At 37.4% G+C, this 16779-nt stretch overlaps 1 protein-coding gene across 1 annotated transcript; it reads left to right on the top strand.

Moving 5' to 3' along the window:
* Positions 1 to 2473: 2473 nt before the first annotated feature.
* On the top strand, positions 2474 to 4609 carry LOC149588939 (uncharacterized). The gene is made up of 4 exons (XM_089862005.1): positions 2474 to 2827; positions 3047 to 3252; positions 3319 to 3608; positions 3673 to 4609. Exons 1-4 carry the CDS (start codon positions 2739 to 2741, stop codon positions 4519 to 4521), a joined length of 1434 nt encoding a protein of 477 aa, XP_089718131.1. The 5' UTR covers positions 2474 to 2738; the 3' UTR covers positions 4522 to 4609.
* Positions 4610 to 16779: the final 12170 nt, after the last annotated feature.

The following is a 16779-nucleotide window of genomic DNA, read 5'->3' on the forward strand; positions in this document are numbered from 1 at the left end:
AAGGGACTAATAACTAAATCGTATGTTTTAAAAGATTGTGAGGCCAGTGGCATTCTAAAAATTAACGGGAAAATTATACCTGAAAACCATCCTTTAGTAAAATCGTTGCCTGAAATTACTAGTGTAGACGCCCTATTTAAACTCCTCGATGCTGTGAATTCATTTCCACTATGTACTGGTATTATTCAAGAGGAACTTCAGAAGCACTTTGCTACTAAGGAAAAAACTGCGGGCTACATAAACAAATTTGACGAGGCTGTTCATTCAATAGCATGTAATATAGTTTTGAGTCAGCATAAGAAACAAAACAAAATTAACTTGGAAACTAAAGATTTATGTGAGCCATGCACAAAATACCGCAGAGTTTTGATAAATAGCATTATTCGTCAGAGGAAATCCAATTCGACCAAACATGGCGAAAGAAGAAATTGTTACTTACCACGAGACAAGTTAATAAAAAAGTTAAAAACTAAATCTCAAAGAGTTATAGACCATAGGAAAAGAATCAAGAAAATCAAAAGTAAGATTAAGAAGGATAGCAAACTGTGTGGCCAATATTTCCACGACAAAGACAGCAAATTCATCGCAGATAAGTTAGAAGAGCAAAAGAAAAGTTTGCCTAAAAATTCCTTTAAGAGATTATTTGTGGAACAGCAATTAGCGATTATGAGAACAAAAACAAAAAGGCAGCGTAGGTGGCACCCTAAAATCATCAAGTGGGCTATTCATCTGCACAAAAAATCCTCCTCCGCTTACAATGCTATGCTTACGAGTGGAATTTTTGAATTGCCATCCAAACGAACCTTGTACAATCACAGTTCACATGTTGGACTTAACTCGGGATTCAGAGAAGAAAGTTTAATTCAGGCAACGGAAATGTTTAACAAAGCTTGTCCTGAAGAGCATCAAAAATTCGTTTCAGTTATTTTAGATGAAATGAAGATCAAGGACGACATCATTTATCGAGCTAGTACAGGCGAGCTAGTTGGCTTTAGTAATTTGGACGACACTGGGAATGAAATTTTAAAAATAAGAAATCAAGGTGATGATTTACCAGAAGTAGCAACGCACGTCTTACAAGTAATGATTAGAAGCATTACTGGTAATTTTAAGTATCCGCTTGCATATTTCCCTTGCAAGGACATGAACTCGGATAGCCTTCATCGAATCATTTCAGAAGCAATATCAAAATTAGAATTTAATGGCATCAAAGTGTTAAGCGTTATTGGTGATGGAGCAAGCACAAACCGTAAAATGTTTCAAAACTTCGTTCAGGATGGTTTTCGGTGGAAAAATATATATGCCTGCGATGAAGATCGGTATATATATTTTATATGTGATCCCCCTCATCTTTTGAAGACAGCTAGAAATGGAGTTAGCAATAGCAACTTTCATACCAAAACAAAACATCTAATCAAGAACGGGCAACCAATTTTGTGGACGCATCTTTTAAATTTATACGATTTAGATTACCAAAGAACTGTTAAACTTGTGCCGAAACTAACAAGGGACCATTTATTTTTGGATTCACACTCCAGAATGAGAGTTGGCCTTGCAGCCCAAGTTTTCAGCGAAGCAGTGGCAAATGCGCTAGAATTTGAGTTTGGAGATGTGTGCCGTGAAACTGTGAAACTAATTAGATTAATGAACAAATTTTTTGACTGTATGAATTCAAGAAATTTCAAAGAAGGAATTTTGAAGCGTAATCCCAACTTGGCCCCCTTTTCTAATGAAAATGATGAAAGATTAAAGGTAGGTTAATGGTTTTTTCACACAAGTTAGATAGACAAAAACAGAATCTTCTCTTATTTAGTGGCTGGAAGGACCCTTCTTACAGTATTTTGAAGAGTGGCAAATGGAAGTTGACAGATTGCCTAAAACCGTTAAAGCAGCTGATAGGAACAAGATGTCTCTAAGTAGAGAAACTGTTCTGGGTTTACAGATGACAGGTAATATAATTATGTTTATGGGTAAAAACTATATTAATAATAACAATAAATCTTCACGTGAAATTTTCAGCCAAATCAATTCCTGCTATAATTCGATTTGTACTAAGAAAAAACGCTAGGTTTGTGCTAACAAACCGTTTAAATCAAGATTGTTTAGAACAAGAATTTGGCAAACAGAGAGGTTCATGTGGAGGCAATAACAATCCTGATATTTTACATTATGCGCAAAACATTGACCGATTCAAAGATTTGGATGAAATTATTAAAGCTCCTCAAACTGGAAACACTTTTATCGAAAATTAATGGAAAGGCTTAATTTTTTTGGCATTTTTTTTTTAAATTTAGTAACTCATTAATGTGTTTTATCACAAGCAGTTGAAAAATAAAATTTTTACAAAATCATTTTTCTTGAAATTTGTTTCAAAATTTATTAACGCATTAATGCGCTATATCACAAGTTGAAAAATAAAAATATCACAAAATTGTTTTTCTAAACTAAAAAAATATCACAACCATTACGGTCCTGGACTATACCCTTTACTTTAAGGGGTAGCGTAAAATCTTTCCTAATCACAGTTAGATTTTTATCTTTGGCGTTTCCTGAAGCTTTCTTGTTTTCCTTGCACTGTTTCAACCCTTTCCGCAAACTTGCCTGCGATCTTAAATTTTCATTCTTCTTCCCATGGGTACGGACGGTGAATCTAGAGGACCAGCAAACCCCCTCGTTTTCCAACCCCGTATACCGATCAAACTAGAGGGAGTCCTTCAAGGCCATTTAAGAAAATCAAAATGGCGCGTGTGTTTAGGTCGCTTAGGTTCGAGGGCGATAAGAAAAGACCAAGAAACGTTCCACATGAGGATCACCTATATTCTAAAAGGTAATTAACATTAATGGCTTGCAATTTTACAAAGTGCTAAACTAAATACATTAGTTTTAAATAACATAATAGCCTAGATCTGTTAGTTATTATCTCCATTTCATTAAGCCTTGGTTCATATTTTATACAAGAACTCCCCCAACTCAGGCAGACATTCAGATTGTTTTTAATCTTGTTTTAATTGAAACTTGAAATTTAAGCATATAATTATATTTAAAGGCCAGAAAACAAGCTAGAGGAGCTGGAAATAAATGAAAATATAGATTTAGTTTTAAATCTTCCTCAACCTGACGAACATTCTGCAGTATTGTGGACTAATAACGAGCTTAGCTTGAAATTCAAAAAACCATATGTTCTTGTTCGGGAAAACATAGCAGTGCAAAAATCTCCTCCCAAGAAAAGAGTAAAGGGAACCCCTAAGTCAAGTAATGCTTTATTAAACATTTTGTTCCAAACTTTAGGTATATAATTGATAATGTTATAATACCTAGGAATTTCACAAAAAGAGTTCCAAGACTATTTGGTGACGAGCGTGGGGAAGTTGTCTCTATTACGAAAATATAATGAACCACGAACGGTGATTGAACTAAGATTAGTACTAGAAGATTTTAGTTGTGCGGTTAGAGACAAGAAAATCCCTCCTTGGGATAGAGGTTTTGAAGCTTTAAGTGATTTAACATTACGAGAAGCTAAAGGATTTTGGACAGATGCTCAACTACTACAGTCAAATGAGAAGATACTAGAGGATGCAATGTCATATTTATCTTCATTTGCCCCTCCTGTGAGGTGTTTAAGCTAATTGTTCTTATTCAAAAATTAATATTTTTTTCTATAAATTACTGCAGATTTTTGCTTGCGTTGACTATCACTTAAGAAAATACTGTGCTGCAGAGCTACTTAGACACCTTTTAAATTTGTTAGAAATACATGTAGAAAGAGTAGAAGTGGAATTTCAAAAGGAATCCGACAGTCTTAAAAGCATAAATGTTCCTGTCAAGTTTGACACTAAAGAAGTTCTCAGAAAGCTTCAGATATTGTACTTTGTTGCTGGCTCGACAGTTAATTCTATTTGCAAAAGCAAAGCGATAGCGCGGGATTTTAATCTTAGAGATAGCCTTGCTATTAAAGGTGCAGGAAATGACATTAAACAGTATCTATCCGAGGAGTTACCTAACTTGGAAATTACTAGCTGGGTTATGTTGAATGATAGAGGGGGCCTGCTCTATGTCAAAAAGGGCACGTTTATTTTTTTCCAAACAATTGACAAAATAATAAACAAATTTTACGATGGAAAGACCCTCGCAGATAATAATCCAAGACGAAGGGAGGAGGCAAGAGATGCTGTTATTAAAAATGACACTGTGAAGGATAGTTGGAAGACTTTATTACAGTGTTCTGAAGTTCCTAATGGGAAAGAAGATTTCGTTCTAAGGAAACTGACTGAAAGTTATCTAAAATTGAGGGGCAATGGATTGCAACTATATTTACGAGCCAAATATTTTGGGAAGAAGAATGAAAATTTAAGATCGCAGGCAAGTTTGCGGAAAGGGTTGAAACAGTGCAAGGAAAACAAGAAAGCTTCAGGAAACGCCAAAGATAAAAATCTAACTGTGATTAGGAAAGATTTTACGCTACCCCTTAAAGTAAAGGGTATAGTCCAGGACCGTAATGGTTGTGATATTTTTTTAGTTTAGAAAAACAATTTTGTGATATTTTTATTTTTCAACTTGTGATATAGCGCATTAATGCGTTAATAAATTTTGAAACAAATTTCAAGAAAAATGATTTTGTAAAAATTTTATTTTTCAACTGCTTGTGATAAAACACATTAATGAGTTACTAAATTTAAAAAAAAAATGCCAAAAAAATTAAGCCTTTCCATTAATTTTCGATAAAAGTGTTTCCAGTTTGAGGAGCTTTAATAATTTCATCCAAATCTTTGAATCGGTCAATGTTTTGCGCATAATGTAAAATATCAGGATTGTTATTGCCTCCACATGAACCTCTCTGTTTGCCAAATTCTTGTTCTAAACAATCTTGATTTAAACGGTTTGTTAGCACAAACCTAGCGTTTTTTCTTAGTACAAATCGAATTATAGCAGGAATTGATTTGGCTGAAAATTTCACGTGAAGATTTATTGTTATTATTAATATAGTTTTTACCCATAAACATAATTATATTACCTGTCATCTGTAAACCCAGAACAGTTTCTCTACTTAGAGACATCTTGTTCCTATCAGCTGCTTTAACGGTTTTAGGCAATCTGTCAACTTCCATTTGCCACTCTTCAAAATACTGTAAGAAGGGTCCTTCCAGCCACTAAATAAGAGAAGATTCTGTTTTTGTCTATCTAACTTGTGTGAAAAAACCATTAACCTACCTTTAATCTTTCATCATTTTCATTAGAAAAGGGGGCCAAGTTGGGATTACGCTTCAAAATTCCTTCTTTGAAATTTCTTGAATTCATACAGTCAAAAAATTTGTTCATTAATCTAATTAGTTTCACAGTTTCACGGCACACATCTCCAAACTCAAATTCTAGCGCATTTGCCACTGCTTCGCTGAAAACTTGGGCTGCAAGGCCAACTCTCATTCTGGAGTGTGAATCCAAAAATAAATGGTCCCTTGTTAGTTTCGGCACAAGTTTAACAGTTCTTTGGTAATCTAAATCGTATAAATTTAAAAGATGCGTCCACAAAATTGGTTGCCCGTTCTTGATTAGATGTTTTGTTTTGGTATGAAAGTTGCTATTGCTAACTCCATTTCTAGCTGTCTTCAAAAGATGAGGGGGATCACATATAAAATATATATACCGATCTTCATCGCAGGCATATATATTTTTCCACCGAAAACCATCCTGAACGAAGTTTTGAAACATTTTACGGTTTGTGCTTGCTCCATCACCAATAACGCTTAACACTTTGATGCCATTAAATTCTAATTTTGATATTGCTTCTGAAATGATTCGATGAAGGCTATCCGAGTTCATGTCCTTGCAAGGGAAATATGCAAGCGGATACTTAAAATTACCAGTAATGCTTCTAATCATTACTTGTAAGACGTGCGTTGCTACTTCTGGTAAATCATCACCTTGATTTCTTATTTTTAAAATTTCATTCCCAGTGTCGTCCAAATTACTAAAGCCAACTAGCTCGCCTGTACTAGCTCGATAAATGATGTCGTCCTTGATCTTCATTTCATCTAAAATAACTGAAACGAATTTTTGATGCTCTTCAGGACAAGCTTTGTTAAACATTTCCGTTGCCTGAATTAAACTTTCTTCTCTGAATCCCGAGTTAAGTCCAACATGTGAACTGTGATTGTACAAGGTTCGTTTGGATGGCAATTCAAAAATTCCACTCGTAAGCATAGCATTGTAAGCGGAGGAGGATTTTTTGTGCAGATGAATAGCCCACTTGATGATTTTAGGGTGCCACCTACGCTGCCTTTTTGTTTTTGTTCTCATAATCGCTAATTGCTGTTCCACAAATAATCTCTTAAAGGAATTTTTAGGCAAACTTTTCTTTTGCTCTTCTAACTTATCTGCGATGAATTTGCTGTCTTTGTCGTGGAAATATTGGCCACACAGTTTGCTATCCTTCTTAATCTTACTTTTGATTTTCTTGATTCTTTTCCTATGGTCTATAACTCTTTGAGATTTAGTTTTTAACTTTTTTATTAACTTGTCTCGTGGTAAGTAACAATTTCTTCTTTCGCCATGTTTGGTCGAATTGGATTTCCTCTGACGAATAATGCTATTTATCAAAACTCTGCGGTATTTTGTGCATGGCTCACATAAATCTTTAGTTTCCAAGTTAATTTTGTTTTGTTTCTTATGCTGACTCAAAACTATATTACATGCTATTGAATGAACAGCCTCGTCAAATTTGTTTATGTAGCCCGCAGTTTTTTCCTTAGTAGCAAAGTGCTTCTGAAGTTCCTCTTGAATAATACCAGTACATAGTGGAAATGAATTCACAGCATCGAGGAGTTTAAATAGGGCGTCTACACTAGTAATTTCAGGCAACGATTTTACTAAAGGATGGTTTTCAGGTATAATTTTCCCGTTAATTTTTAGAATGCCACTGGCCTCACAATCTTTTAAAACATACGATTTAGTTATTAGTCCCTTCTCTATGTTTTGAATTGTTAAAGCAATGCCACCATCAACAGTAACCAAGACCCAATTTTTAGGAATACATTTTCCAGCGAGAGTCTGAGAACTGACTTGTTTACTAAATTCCATAACATTGTCATGAAAACTACTTTCAAAATGCACAGAGTTAACCTGAAAAGTAAATAAAGTTTTCCCTGTAAAGACTGTTATCAGTAAAAATCGAAGGATTTACATACATTAGAGCTATTTATAATCATAGTTGAATTTAGAACACTTTCTTGATCAGCATGATTTTCACTGTAATACTTGTCACTAAATGTGCCATTCAAACTGGCAGAGCTGCTAATTTGTCCCTCTTTGGAGATAGAAATATCTTCCTCAGATATGCAGATAACATTGTCATATTCCATAATTTCCTTAGATTTAACTCCGTCCTTAACTTCCAAGCACTCAGATGAAGTACATTCAACACTTTTTGTATTCAATGATTGACAATGTTCTTCATTTAACGATGGCCATGACTGATTCTGCATGCCAATTAAAAATTGTGACTTAATTTCTTTTCACAAATAAAAATGAGAAACTCAAACTTACCATTAACTTCAAGGTTTCCGAAGTTTCTTGAAACTGTACAGGGTTTGGGTTTTCCGGCGTTGGTCCCTTCCCCCCAATAAAATGTTCCTCACATATATAATAAGATTTTTTGGCAATTTTTTCAATGTCTAATTGGTTATCAAAACGCCCGCAGGCCAAAATCCACTGTTTACATTTGTCAAGATCTTTTCTGGGCCGGGGAAAGGGAATAAAGTTGGGATATGTTACCCGAGGCTTAGCGGGATCAGAGTTATTAAGACACAACGAATACATACACCGTTTGTTTTTCGGCATTTTAAGGTTAGTATTTAACGCCAAAAACTATCCAAAGCGTGTTATTAATAAATTAAATATATATTTATATTTAATTGGAAGTTTACTAACGAGACCGCACTATATCAAGTAGGAGCAGCAAAATCGGTCGCCATTTTTGAATTCCTGGATCACGTGATAGAAATAACCTTGAACGACTCCGTTCACGCGCATCGAGCTGATCGAAGAGCGGGGAAGAAAATTTTATACAGTGGAAGGCTAGCCTTTGCTGGTCCTCTAGATTCACCGTCCATGACTTCACCGAGCGGTGAAAATAGCAGCCAAGCTAATTTCACCCTACCGCGGTCCTTACTTAAATTCTTAGTCACGTGGTAGGGTGGATATAGCCTCTACGCTATTTTCACCAAGGGTAGGAATAGGCTTCCGCCTATTTCTACCCGGGGGTGAGAATAGTGACACTCTATTTTAAAAGTCCAAGCAGACGATTCTTTCGCGACGGCGGAGTTAACTGTTGTTTTTACCTCTCCGAGTGACGTATGTCACGGAGAGGTTCTGTAACGATCGTGTGTGTCTGTTTGTGGGTGTGTTTGTTTGTGTGTGTGTCTGTTGTTACACCCACGTGACCGCGTTCGCAGTTTCCAAATCGGAGCAAACGTGTTCGCCATTTCCGAACTGCATTCACAGGTTCGGAAATGGCTCCTCTACTTGAGTTCTCACACCACCATCTTCTGGTCTTTGTCCATTCCACACGGACACCAAACTGTACATACTGGCTTCTAATCATCATCATCTTCTGGTCCTCGTCCATTCCACTTGGACACCAGTCTGTACATACTGGCTTCTAATCACCACCATCTTCTGGTCTTCGTCCATCCCACTTGGACCCCAGTCTGTACATACTGGCTTCTAATCACCACCATCTTCTGGTCTTCGTCCATCCCACTTGGACACCAGTCTGTACATACTGGCTTCTAATCACCACCATCTTCTGGTCTTCGTCCATCCCACTTGGACACCAGTCTGTACATACTGGCTTCTAAACACCACCATCTACTGGTCTTCCGTCTATTCCACATAGACACCAATCTGTCTTATTGGCTTCTAACTCCATAGTCATCGTTTGGTTTAAGACATTCGCGGCGATCAGCTAGGGTTACGAGAAACGTCTAGCCTCCCTAGGGTGGGTTGTCCACCAAAGGTTTTCGCAATTGCGGTTGTTCTTGCTTTTAGCTGTAGTTCGACACCCTTATATACTACCTATTTGAGTAAGGCGAGCAACCGCAGTATGCTTCATTTCAAACGTCAATATTAGTCAAGTCTTTCAAGAATGTTTAATGGTTCTTTTTTAAAACGATGTAACGTTCAATAAGGCGAATAACTAACGAAGAAAATATTAAATATTAATTATATTTATTTTAATATTTAAGATAATCTTGTTTCTCAATTCAAAATTAATACGGAAAGAGCTAAAAAGCAGTCTATGTTTTTGCCTGTGTGTGTCCGTCCGTTGTTACACTAGTGCGCTGCGTTAGAAGTTCGTTTTGTTTTGATGTGTAAAGAAATCCTACAGAACCATAATATTCCCTTTATCCATAATATAAAGTGAATATGTGGAAACACTTTTCGTAATTATGATGCGTTTTGTACTTTTGTAGCTTTAAAGCTCTGTTTCATTTTGATATTCCAAAGATTTCTTTTAATATTGTTATTTGAAATGGCTGTTTATATATTACTTAAGCTATACTACATCTGTATATAGAATATTCCTTGGTTTAGTGATTTCATGAAGAAAGCTAAGATCTAGACTCTGGCGGGTATATCTAGTATTACCCGCAATAGGCTTAATGAAATTAAAAGTAAATAAGTGAGGCCTGAGGTGAAGTAAACTTTGGGTTTTGATTTTCGTGTCTGAAATGAAGAGACATCAACGGTTCAGAGTGAGCCGAAAGTTAAATACACTCTTAATTAATCAGGTTAAGATTTTTTAATTGAAGAAAAGATCATGGTGGCAATTAGGCTAGTAGGGCTAAGCTACATAGTTTTTATTCTCTTTATCGTGCGCACTGAGTAACAGTGCGTCTAGCTACAATTTAGCTTTGGTATTATCAGAAGGGAATAAGAGAGAAGGGAGACATTAGAGCCTGCTTTGGTAACGAGAGTCCGACCAACCTCAAGAAAACCGCGAAAACTTTGCGCAAGTACACAGCTTTTAACCAATTTACTGCAAATATAGTTCTTTAAGTTCTCCGCGGTATCAGGCGGCCTATTTGTCTGCTAGATTTTCATTCTCCAAAGGCTTAGGGCTGTCGATGTTTCGTTCTTGTGTAATTATAACATCAAGTATGTATTTTATTGAAAATAATTTTTATTTTTTAATATTAATTCAGAATAATTAATTTTCATCTATTTATTACTTTCAAATTATCTGATTTTGGTATGTTCTCAATTCCCGTGTATCTAAATTAATTGCACAGCTTGATTTCGTTTATCAACATGAAATTCGGCCATTTTTATCTCCTTCAATGTAAAGTTGTAAACAAAACTACTTTTTATTCGTCAACCGAGACGTCACCTTCTTATGTGACGTCACAGCTAAGACAGAAGTTAGATAGGCAATCAGTGAAGGGTAGTTGATTTGAGGTTAGTAAGACTGTTGTTACGAGTGTAAAGCATTATGGAGATATAAAGTGTGTCCCTTCTCTCTTATTCTCTTCTGGTATTATTTAACGCCTTAACACTCATGTTGGCAAACTAAGAATATTGTCGAGGTGAGACGAGACGATAGTGTTTACACTGCAAACCAGTTGTGAATGTAGCTATCAGAATATAGGTTAAACAGCTGAAGCGTAGACTTCATTTCCTGTTCTTTTTGCCATTGACTGATATCTAGGTAAATAACTTTGTAGTAGTAGACCTCTTGACTCGGAGAGGTAATATTTTGGTTTTCCCAACTTGTTATGTAAATGAGATGAGTTCCTTAAAAGAACGCAAACAAAATGAAAAGGCTTTAAAGGCCGATAAACCAAAGAGGGTAGAAAGAGGGGGAGTAGAAGGCTTGGCTGGAGTGTTCTAGCTTTGAAAGTTTACCTCTAAGCTTCCGGTGTGCGCGCGCATCTTTCTCTGCCTTCTTATTGGTTGAAATAGGGTGAACCGGATATTAGGAGGAAATTATAACAAATAAATAAAAAAGAAAAGCGAGAACACCCAAAATGCCTTGCCAAAGCCGCTAGCTTCTACTCCCCCTCTTTCTACCCTCTTTGGATAAACGATTGAAAGAACTTGAAAAGAAGGAAAACCTTATAGAGGTTATTAGGAGAAAAGAAGTTATATGGAATAAATTTGATAAAAAACACAGAGACCGAGATGAGTTAGAAAATGCCTGGGATGAAGTGGAAATTGAAACCAAAATGATAAGTAAGTAGATTATTATGATAAATAAAAATCTTAAACGACTTTCATTTTACATTTTTTCCACAGAAAAAGATGCCAAAGCTTCCTGGAAGTATCTTAAAGACCAGTTTCGGGAACATTTTCATTTAATTTCAAAAACAAAATCGGGGCAGGAATATATAGAAGAAGAAGATGTATCGATGATCACATGGCCATTGCCAAAAGTAGATAGGGGGGAAAGTAAAGCACTTGGAAGATCCCCCGCGCCATGAAAACCTAGAAACCCCCTTTCCTCTCTCTCACAGTTCCTACCCCCTCGCGTAGGAGAGGCATTGCACATTGCCAGTGCCTATTTGCAACTGAAAAATAGTTCTGTAAACAGTTTTAAAAGGACTCCTACTAGCTAAGGCTTAACAAGATTGCATACGGATATACGGTAAAGCAACATCTGTGAGTGGAAACGTTAAAATTAATAAATGACGATCTTTTTACCACGGACGATACTGGAAGTAGAATTAGAATATTTAACTGTATGAAAGGTAATGGATCCATGAATGAACTGTTATATGATATGATTTGTGATCTTCTTAAGTCAAAACATGAAGAAGATAGTGGTGGTTATTCTGCATTTCTTTTTGTCTGGACTATTAAAGGATAAAAATCAGCGCCCCGAATTTTTAAACGATGTAACACTTGGTCGATTTGAATTTTCCTTTAGAGTAGACAATTTCACCTGCTACTGTCCCGGGGCGCTGCCGTCGCTATGAACTACCTCTCAAAAAAATCGATAAACGGTTGGGGTGTTTTCTCAAACGTCATTGGCTAACTCGCATAGGGGGTAAGGGAGAGGAGAGAGAGCTTCTAAACTTAGAGGAAACCCACAGTCAAAGGTGGGGGACCATCCTCGAGCTTTACTTTTTGCCATTGCCCATTTTTTAAAAGTTTATTGTTCTTAAAAGATGTGGTCACGAGGAGACAGTATGCTTATTGTTTAACCTTCAAAGATTTGTTCTATTAAACAGTTATATCATACAATTTCAGTACAACATCAAACATGTCCGGAAAATTCAACGGAAATGAGGAAATAATTTCGCGAGATGTGAGTCAAGCATCGAGGGGCAAATCACTCAAAACTCTGTCTCTTCACCGATTAATAGAGTAGTGGCACTCCATGTTAACTACCCATAGAGCTTAATACAGTCAAAGGCAAGTAGGTGCCATTACTCTATTGTACACGTAATGTTTTTAGCACAGGCATGGGTAGGGCTTTTTAAGATTTCGTATAATCCCTTTTGTTCAGTTAAAACCAGAGTGTACACAGATTACGCTGAGTGATTTGCTACTTGTCAAGACTTTAGCACATATACTTTTTTATTTAATGCATTAATGGAATCGCACTGTTAATTAGGATGAATCGTCGGAAATAGAAGAAAGGCTGCCACTAACAAGACCGGATATTGTGAGTGAAGACTGTTGTGAGACGAGATCATCAACATCATCATCGAAATTGCCATCCTCATCCTTCACAGAGCCTCCTGATATTGCAAATGAAGGCTGTGGTGAGACGAGATCATCATCATCGTCATCGAAGTTGCCATCCTCATCGCTCACAGAGCCATCAAAAGTTAGGAAGCGACAACGGACCATAGAGGATGAGGAAATCCAAAAAATTGATTGGTATCAATATGATTTTGTAATTTATCCATTACATATAGTTATGACTGTATTTTTAAACTATTCAAACATATGTTAGCAGTGGCGGCTCAAGTCAAGTGGAGGCCCCAAGCGGTAACCACTTTGGGGCCCCTAAACTTTTCTCAGCTGACTAGCAATGAAATCGGCAAACAACTGGGCTTCGTCTTTTGATTTTGGAGCAGCGACTTTGGCTAAAATTCTAACATACAGTGGCGGGTTTAACGGTAAGCGGACTAAGCGGCCGCTTGGGGCCCCGGGATGCCATGGGGCCCCGAATTGAGCAGAATTAATTTTCTTCCGTTAACAATTTTTTTTTTTCAAACTAAAAAATGGAAGAGACTAATAGATTTAAAAGGAAATAAATGAAGAATATTTTCCCTTTCAGTATTACCAAGAAGGGATTTATATATATACCCGCGGCGTCGCTCGCGTGCAATAAGAACTTCCATCAAAATGATATAAAGAATGGGTAGATTTTACTGATGACTAATACTTTTGTAGCACCCTAGGAGCGAAGGCACTCGGCGTTGCCCGTCAGCCCGTCGGGACATTTTTTATTACTTTCCACGCGGACACTATTACATAAAGAAGGGTTTTTAAGTTTTTGGCCGCCATTTAAAAAGATGGCAACAAATCGAACCCAAAACACCATTCAGCCCGTCTATATTTTAAAGTAAACCAGTGTACTAAATATTTGCAAATTCGGTTGAAACGCGCGGACTTTGTTGCATAGAGATGGGGGCGGATTGGAAAAATCTTTCTTAGTACGCGCCTACTACTTATGAGTAACGTTCCTGCAAATTTTAAGCCTTCTAGGGCAAGTGGTTGGGGCAGAGCGTTGATTATCAGTCAGTCAGTCTGTCTGTCAGTCAGTCAGTCAGGACTTTGATTTATATAGATATAGAAGACCTACGTTGCGAGATTTTACGCTTCTACTCTTACGCCGGTGTCAGTGGACAAGTAAGCCCCACCCCTTTCATGCCCGTCATTGCTCTGCGCTTTCCCATTGGAGATCCCATGGGGATAGGTCATACGGACGCGAATGACGTATTCCACCTAGAGAAAAAGCAAACCTCGAGCAAAGGAAAAAGGAAATGCATTTCTGAAACTGCACGACGGTTGCTTTTAATTGCCATGAACAAGTTAGTTTAAGGTTTTGAACATACATGACTTGATGGATTTTGAATATGTGTCTCTACGTGAAAATCGTTCGTTCTGTAATTGTTTCAAAATTGAATCAAGTGTACTATACGAATGATTTCGGGAGTTCCAAAAATCAAAACAAGGCTTAACGAAAAGGTAAAAGAAATAGATGGTGGAAAACATATAGCGTTTTTCTTTGCGATAAAAACGAGCTGCTCCGAGACAAGGGATAATGGAGTTGAGATGGATTGGAAATGATGATGGGCGACCTGCGGCACCGTATCTCTCCCAATGTACCTCGCGCACGACCCTACCCTTCGGTAGGCGATTGCTAAGTGCTGCCGCGTAGCGCCATTTTATTTGTATGAGAACTAGCTTCTATTTTAAGGATAGAGGGAGCGCCCTTTACAATTTCGTCCAGTGCGACCCTACCTAACCGCTGAGGATGCTGGTAGGACTATGTTGCCGTAGGTGGGGGTACACAGGAAACGCTATAGGTATGGGGGTTTCCACTCCATTCCTCTCTCCTTCAAGCTCCAACTCTAGAGACGGAGCGCCTGAAGACGTCAAAAAACCGCTCTGAAAAAACTTTTGTCTTTCATTCGGAGCAACTACATTCGGTCCTCCGAGCTAGAGCGATGACGTAACACGTAAATTTGGAGCGATCTCGGAGCGCTCTCAGGCGACCCCAAAGAAAAACGATATAAGATAAAATATTAAGTCCCGGCTCATTTTCAACAACCCTCCCACACATTAAGGGAGGATTGTCGACTCTCACGCGCGCACCGGACGCTATTTTAGGCCTTCTTATATAAATTTCTTCTTACAACTACTATTTAATTTTAATATCTTGAGTTTAGGGGCCCCAAAGTGGTTACCGCTTGGGGCCTCCACTTGACTTGAGCCGCCACTGCTAACATATGTTTGAATAGTTTAAAAATACAGTCATAACTATATGTAATGGATAAATTACAAAATCATATTGATACCAATCAATTTTTTGGATTTCCTCATCCTCTATGGTCCGTTGTCGCTTCCTAACTTTTGATGGCTCTGTGAGCGATGAGGATGGCAACTTCGATGACGATGATGATGATCTCGTCTCACCACAGCCTTCATTTGCAATATCAGGAGGCTCTGTGAAGGATGAGGATGGCAATTTCGATGATGATGTTGATGATCTCGTCTCACAACAGTCTTCACTCACAATATCCGGTCTTGTTAGTGGCAGCCTTTCTTCTATTTCCGACGATTCATCCTAATTAACAGTGCGATTCCATTAATGCATTAAATAAAAAAGTATATGTGCTAAAGTCTTGACAAGTAGCAAATCACTCAGCGTAATCTGTGTACACTCTGGTTTTAACTGAACAAAAGGGATTATACGAAATCTTAAAAAGCCCTACCCATGCCTGTGCTAAAAACATTACGTGTACAATAGAGTAATGGCACCTACTTGCCTTTGACTGTATTAAGCTCTATGGGTAGTTAACATGGAGTGCCACTACTCTATTAATCGGTGAAGAGACAGAGTTTTGAGTGATTTGCCCCTCGATGCTTGACTCACATCTCGCGAAATTATTTCCTCATTTCCGTTGAATTTTCCGGACATGTTTGATGTTGTACTGAAATTGTATGATATAACTGTTTAATAGAACAAATCTTTGAAGGTTAAACAATAAGCATACTGTCTCCTCGTGACCACATCTTTTAAGAACAATAAACTTTTAAAAAATGGGCAATGGCAAAAAGTAAAGCTCGAGGATGGTCCCCCACCTTTGACTGTGGGTTTCCTCTAAGTTTAGAAGCTCTCTCTCCTCTCCCTTACCCCCTATGCGAGTTAGCCAATGACGTTTGAGAAAACACCCCAACCGTTTATCGATTTTTTTGAGAGGTAGTTCATAGCGACGGCAGCGCCCCGGGACAGTAGCAGGTGAAATTGTCTACTCTAAAGGAAAATTCAAATCGACCAAGTGTTACATCGTTTAAAAATTCGGGGCGCTGATTTTTATCCTTTAATAGTCCAGACAAAAAGAAATGCAGAATAACCACCACTATCTTCTTCATGTTTTGACTTAAGAAGATCACAAATCATATCATATAACAGTTCATTCATGGATCCATCACCTTTCATACAGTTAAATATTCTAATTCTACTTCCAGTATCGTCCGTGGTAAAAAGATCGTCATTTATTAATTTTAACGTTTCCACTCACAGATGTTGCTTTACCGTATATCCGTATGCAATCTTGTTAAGCCTTAGCTAGTAGGAGTCCTTTTAAAACTGTTTACAGAACTATTTTTCAGTTGCAAATAGGCACTGGCAATGTGCAATGCCTCTCCTACGCGAGGGGGTAGGAACTGTGAGAGAGAGGAAAGGGGGTTTCTAGGTTTTCATGGCGCGGGGGATCTTCCAAGTGCTTTACTTTCCCCCCTATCTACTTTTGGCAATGGCCATGTGATCATCGATACATCTTCTTCTTCTATATATTCCTGCCCCGATTTTGTTTTTGAAATTAAATGAAAATGTTCCCGAAACTGGTCTTTAAGATACTTCCAGGAAGCTTTGGCATCTTTTTCTGTGGAAAAAATGTAAAATGAAAGTCGTTTAAGATTTTTATTTATCATAATAATCTACTTACTTATCATTTTGGTTTCAATTTCCACTTCATCCCAGGCATTTTCTAACTCATCTCGGTCTCTGTGTTTTTTATCAAATTTATTCCATATAACTTCTTT

This window comes from Phalangium opilio, unplaced genomic scaffold, assembly GCF_054372755.1.
Source record: "Phalangium opilio isolate 3A_F unplaced genomic scaffold, DU_Popi_V2 ptg000528l_1, whole genome shotgun sequence".
Taxonomy (NCBI): domain Eukaryota; kingdom Metazoa; phylum Arthropoda; class Arachnida; order Opiliones; family Phalangiidae; genus Phalangium; species Phalangium opilio.